The sequence below is a fragment of the Petaurus breviceps genome, unplaced genomic scaffold, assembly GCF_028583685.1.
Source record: "Petaurus breviceps papuanus isolate PSGF00001 unplaced genomic scaffold, PetGlider_PUasm1.0 175, whole genome shotgun sequence".
In the NCBI taxonomy this organism is placed as follows: domain Eukaryota; kingdom Metazoa; phylum Chordata; class Mammalia; order Diprotodontia; family Petauridae; genus Petaurus; species Petaurus breviceps.
Window position 1 is genome coordinate 26,889,634 of NW_027185764.1, and position 6,629 is coordinate 26,896,262.

A 6,629-nucleotide genomic window follows, 5' to 3' on the forward strand; every position below is an offset into this window, starting at 1 on the left:
GAGAGAGAGAGAGAGAGAGAGAGAGAGAGAGAGAGAGAGAGAGAGAGCTGTATTAGATTGATTGAGTAGATTTAGTATCTATCTAGGTAGGGATGGATGGATGGATGAATAGATGGATCTACAGACAGATCAGACAGGTAGCTAGATACAGAAGGATAGATGGATGGATAGATTGATAGACGGGTGGACAATTAGAGACAGACAGACATGGATAGATGATAGAGATGGATGGATGGATAGATAGTTAAATGGATAGACAGATGTAAAGACAGACAGATATAGATGGATAGATAGAAAGACAGATAGATATGGATGAATGGATGGATAGATAGGTGATAGAGATAGATGGACATATGGGTGGATAGATAAATGGATAAATAGATGTACAGATAGGTAGATAGATATAGATTGATAAATGGATGGATAGCAGGATAGATAGACAGATAGACAGTCCCTATGACTTCTGATAGCTACAAATAAACTCAAACAAGGCACCTGAGAGTTAAAAGTGTGATTCTTCAGAAATGGCCCTAGAGTGGTACTAAAATCACCATGATACCTTGTGAATGGGGCCCCCAAATTAAGAAGCCTCTCTGGCTACCCATAAGTGGACACACACCCCCTCAAAGCTACTGTACCTCGTTGTTTCCTGGAGAAAAGGCTGCAGGGAGACTGCTCTGCCGACTATGTTTCCAGTGACACAGGAGATTCTGCTGGATCCGGACCTTCTCCCTCTCCCTCTCCACCATCCTCTGGCCTTCTCTCAGCCGCTCCAGGTTCTGCTGGTACTCCTGGAGCTGATGGTCCAGCTCCCCCCGACTCCGGCTGAGCAGCTCCTCCTGACTTTGGCATTCTTTCTCGCGATCCTGCAGCCATTTTTCCTTCGCCTCCTGCTCCCGCTGCCTCTGGTTACATTTGCGGTACCAACGCTGCTGTTCCTGCTGGAACTGATGTTGTAGCTTGTGGATGTTGGCCAGCTCCTCCCGCTGCTTCTCCAAGTGGCGGGATTTTTCTTGTTCCTGGAGCAGGCTGACCCGGAGAGACAGACCATGGGGTATTCTCTCATGCTCCTGGAGAATTAGCTTATGGAGTTCAATATGACTGTCCTGGATGGTCAGGGCCGCCTGATTCAGAGGAAAAGCAAAACCAAAAAGGATCCCGCATCATTAAAGCTCTGCTGCTGGCTACCCTCTCACTATGAATCAATCAGCAATATTTATTAGGCATCTATTTGTACTAGGCACTGTGACCAGGCCCCAGGGATACAAATACCAAAAAATTATACAATCTTTATTCTCAGGTTGCTTAAAAACATGCAGAAACAGAATTCAGGGCTACTAATTTTCTACTACCTCCTACTGTGCTGACTTTTCTTAATAAGTTCACTTTTTCTAAGTCTCAGTCTCCTCCTAGATCAGACTTCTTAACCTTCTTTGTATCATGGACCCCTTTGACAGTATGGTGAAGCTTATGGATCAATTCTTAGAATAATGTTTTTAAATGTATAAAATAAACAGTATTACAAAGAAAACTAATTATATTGAAATACAGTTATCCAAACATTATTTAAAAAAATAAAACCTTGTAAACTCTGGGTTAAAAACTTCTATCTAACCAATTTCTAAGTCCCCTTTCAGTTCTATTTTATTAATCAATCAATCAACAGGCTTTATTAAGCCCAGAGAAGCAAGAGAGTTTAATATTTCAAGCTGACTCTTCAATTTCTTTTCTAAAGATCTGTTTGGGGACTTTTATGGAGGCACATTAGTGGGAAAGCATCCCTTATGTCAGAAATGTATTTTGCTATTGCTCCTTTGACCATATTTAAATAAATCCAGCATGCAGGAATTGAGTACATGAAATTACGAGACTAAATGGTATAAACCTAGTTGTATTCTCCTCTCCTAACCCCTAAATAGAGTCTGTCTTTAGCTATACTGGCTCCATAAGGGAGCCTTTTGGAATTCACCAATAAATAATATCTTGCTAAACTACAAGGACTTTTCTGAGACTAGGAGTTAGGACTACTTCCCATGGTTATATAAATGGTCTCAGCTACTAAGCTTGCTGCTCTTACTCAGGACCATAGCTGGAAGGCCATTGAGTAGCAATTACTTAATTTTGCTTGCAGGAGGCTGGAATGATTAAGGACAAATAGATAACTTACAAATCCACAGGACATTACTAACTAGATTTAAAAATCATTTTGCATTACAGTATCTGACTGTGAAAACTTTGACAGCATCCCTCCCCCAAAAATTGCCAAGATTTTGAAAGATCGCAGAACCAGAAAATCTCAGTGAATACCCATGGCAGCTTTTAATTTTAAAAGCACCCATTTAAAAAGTGTAAAAGATTAGGGAAAGGATAAACCCAAAACGAATACATGCTGGGTCTATACATATATTTGTATCTGGATAGGACATTATTGTTCTCTTGGGGCCAAATTCACATTTTTCTCCACACCTCTTAGAACACTGTTTTTAAGCCGTCCACATAGCAGATGCTAGAAATGCAGGGATTTGACTGAGGGAATCCCATGTGTGGGCAACTTTTTTTTTTCATTTTGAAAAACTAAAGAAGTTTGGGTCATGTTTAAAACTAACACCACTCAACAGTTGCCTCTTAGATGAACAGTAATTCATAATACAATAACTAGGAATGTTTGCACCTGGACCAAGAGGAAAGAGAGGTCCCCTTAGGTAAGGTAGGAAACAGACCATAGGAGACCTTCACTAGCAGATAGAATTGGAAAGAGACCCCAGGAAACCCAGTGTGTGAGAGACAGAGCATGAGAAGCTGGGCGGAGAGAGAGGTGCTCATTCCTGGTGCTCATCTGGTACCTTCCAATCCACTAAACACTTATTAAGTGCTCTCTAGGTACCTGGCAACATGGGATAAGTCTTGGCACTATAAAGACAAAAAAAAAATAGCCCCTTTCTTCAAAGCTTAAATTATACTGAAAATGTAATATGTGAATAAACAAATAGCATATACATGATAATTTGAGGAAGGAATGAGCATTAATCACTAAGGGGGAGGAAGGAGCAGGAAATATTTCCAGAAGTGTCACATGAGTTAGCCTTGAGGAACACTGGAGGTTCTTAGAGGCTGTGGGGAAGAGAGGTGTTTTCCTATCATGGGACAGCCTATGCAAAAGCATGGAGATGGGAGATGAAATGTTGAGTTCAGGGAACAGCAAACTGGCCAATTTGATCAGAAAGTAGAATGAGTAAAGGGGAGTTCTGTGAAATAAGTTTGGAGAGGAGGGCTGGAACCAGTTGAGAAGGGCTTTAAATGCCAAGTTGACAAGTTTATACTTGTCATAGAGATATTAGGAAGTCCCTGGAGTTTCTTGAAGGCTCTTGAAGTGACATGGTCAGACTTGTGCTTTAAGAAAATTATGTTGATATCTATGTGAAGGAAGAATTAGAGATAAGGGAAAGTTGGAAGCATGGGGTGGAGGTTGTTGTGACAGCTGAGGCAGGTGGTGTTAAACTCACCACCACACTGTTCATAAGGATCTCTGCTATTGGGTATTGATGTAGAATACCACGAATGAACATTATCTGTATTCTATTGTATTTTTATTTAATCTGTCAAATACCATCCAATTACATTTTTACCTGGTTCTGCCAGTTGTCTGGTGTTTGACACCTCTGGCTAGGAAACTGGTGATAAGTACAGAATGTCACCCGTGGGAGCAGAGAGAAGGGGGTGGTTATGAGAAATGTTATAGAGGTAAAAAGCAAAACAAAAATCCTGAGTCGGTGAAGAAAAAAGAAAGAGCCAAAAATGACTGTGAGGTTATAAGCCAGGATTCGTTATTAGGTTAATGATGTCCTAAAGTGAAAAAGAGAGGAAACATGATTTTTCAGTGGGGAAACTAACGCATTCTCCTATGGCCATGTTGAGTTTGAGATACCTAAGGAACACCTATATGGAGATGAATATCATAAAGTCTGGAAGTCATCTTTAAAAAAATGCTGATAGCTATGAGAGCTGATGAGATCACCAAGAGAATGAGGGTAGAATGAGAAGAAACCAGGAACCAGGAAGCCAGAACTTTGGGGGATGTTCATCAAAGAAAACTGAGAAAGAACCACTGAACAAGTCTGAAGAGAAGCAGCTGAGAGAAATGTCACGAAAGCAAAGAGAAAAGAGAGTATAGAGGAAAAGGGGGGTGGGCAACAATGTCGAGCTTCAGTGAGGTCAAGGATGAGGACTGAGAAAAGGTCATCAGTGTTACAGGGAAGAGATCCTTGATAACATCTGCAAGAACATTTTTAATTGAATGGTGGAGTTGTAAGCCAAATTACAGGGGATTAAGACATAAGTAGAAAAAGAAGGGGCAGAAAGGAACAAAAAGGGATCCCCCCTCCTAGAAATTTGGATTTGTAAAAAGCATTCAGGGTGAAACTATATAGGATTGCTTACCATCTCAGGGAGTAGGGAAGGGAGAGAGATAGCAAGGGGAAAAACTTAAAAAAAAAAGTTTAAAAAAACCGTTTCAACTTGTAATTGAGAGAAAAATAAAATACTATAATAAAAAACGTACACAGGATGTCCCAAAAGTCTTAGTGCAGCCTGAGTTATTAAAGATTAAACAGTTTTAATAGCTTAAAAGCTCTCTCCTATGTTGGCTATCCTGAACCAGGATGACCTAACTATGAAGAATAATTAATTATGTTAGCAAGAATAATTAATTAGAAAGCTATCATCTGCAGGGTGTCCCAAAAGTCTTAGAGCTGCTTTAAGCTATTAGGGATACCCTGCAGATGCTAGCTTTCGAATGAATTGTTTTTGCTAACTCCATACTAGTTAGGTCATTCATGGAGCACCTGGTGCTGGATGGCCAACACCAAGGGAAGAGGGGAAAGGTCCAAGACCATTCTTCACCCACTCACTTCTTCTATATCCACTACCCCCATTCCTGTTCAGAAGTAGGTGTCATCCTCGGCATTCTTCTTCTCCCTCTTCACGCTGATGTAAGGGTAAATCTTGGACTCAGGAAGGGGTGGTGGAAGATAGGGAACCTCCTTTAAGATGCAAAGTTTGAGGTTTGTGAGACTCAGTTTACCTGATAGCCCAACCCAATCGAAGCCAATGGTCTTTCCACAGAGTGTGTGTGTGTGTGGAGAGAGACAGATAGACAGAAAGAGAATGAATGAGAGAGAGAGAAGAGAGAGAGAGAGAGAGAGAGAGAGAGAGAGAGAGAGAGAGAGAGAGATGGTGGCAGAAAGCCACAGATGAAAGAAAGGGCACTGACCCTCCCGAAGTGAAAGGCAGTGGGACATGAGGGTAAAAGCACCCCAGGCCTCAAAGACAGTCTCTCGGCTTCTGCTCTGCAGATGCCTAGGTATCTGGGGTGCTAAATAAAGATATTCAAAAGCTTTTGAGCTTTATGGGTTGGGGGCTATCTTTCTCCTTCCCAGCACAGACTTGTGGTAGGAGGTACCCATGAGTGTTAGTGCTGAGGGAAGCAGCAACAATTGGTCAATTTTCTCAACCCTGGGCAAAAGGCTTGTAGGGGATGACTGCCCAAGAGGAGCAGTTTGGGAGTCCTCCCTCTCCTCCTCCCCTAATGCCTGCTTCTCTAATTTAGCACTGTCTAAATTCAGCCCCGGATGGACTGAATGGTGGCCCCATAGTGTCTAGAGCGCTGGGCCCAAAGTTAGAAAGGCTCATCTTCCAGAGTTAAAAACAAGCCTCAGCCACTTCCTAGATGCATGACCTTGGACAAGTCACTTAATGCTGTTTGCCTCAGTTTCCTCATCTGTCAAATAAGCTGGAGAAGGAAATGGCAAACCACTCTGTATCTTTGCCAAGAAAACTTTAAAAGGGGTCACGAAGAGTCAGACATGACTGAAAATGACTGAATAACAAATTCAGCCCCATGTACATGGCACTATGCTAGGTGCTGGAAACAAATATACAAAAATGGCATAATCCTTGTCCTTGAAGAGCATGAATTCTAGTGAGGTGGGGATACAAGATGTGCACAGATAAAGAAGTATGAGAGATAGCAATGGGCAGGCAAGAGAATGGGGAGAAGAGAGGGAGAGAAGGGGGCCTGACTGAGTATTGCTAGCTAGGAGAGTCAGATGAGACAGTGCCACAGCTACAGTAAAGAAGTGGTTTATATCAGCCTTACTGTATACAAATTAGGTGCTCAGGACTCAATATGCTGGCCACCCCAGAGTACGGTCATAGAGTTTGAACTGGAAAGAACCTGAGAAGCCATTTAGTGCAAGGACACTTACAGATGAGAAAACTAAGGCACAGAAAAGGTTAAGTGGGGGCGGCTAGGTGGTGCAGTGAATAGAGCACTGGCCCTGAAGTCAAAAGGACCTGAGTTCAAATCCAGCCTCATACACTTAACACTTACTAGCCATGTGACCTTGGGCAAGTCACTTAACCCCAATTGCCCTGCCTCTCCCCTCCAAAAAAATTAAAGAAAAGAAGGAAGGAAGGAAGGAAGGAAGGAAGGAAGGAAGGAAGGAAGGAAGGAAGGAAGGAAGGAAGGAAGGAAGAAGGAAAGAAAAAGAAAGAAAGAAGGAAAGAAAAAGAAAGAAAGAAGAAAAGAAAGAAGGAAAGAAAGAAAGAAAGAAAGAAAGAAAGAAAGAAAG

The 6,629-nt window shown here is 41.8% G+C and overlaps 1 protein-coding gene across 7 annotated transcripts in view; it reads right to left on the reverse strand.

Moving 5' to 3' along the window:
- Positions 1 to 6,629, reverse strand: part of ARHGEF28 (Rho guanine nucleotide exchange factor 28) — a 397,204-nt gene that overhangs the window by 40,434 nt on the left and 350,141 nt on the right. For all 7 annotated transcript variants that reach the window (XM_069084950.1, XM_069084951.1, XM_069084948.1 and 4 more), the window contains one exon: positions 639 to 1,124. In XM_069084950.1, coding sequence (XP_068941051.1) covers positions 639 to 1,124 — 486 coding nt within the window. The remainder of the gene's footprint in view (positions 1 to 638; positions 1,125 to 6,629) is intronic.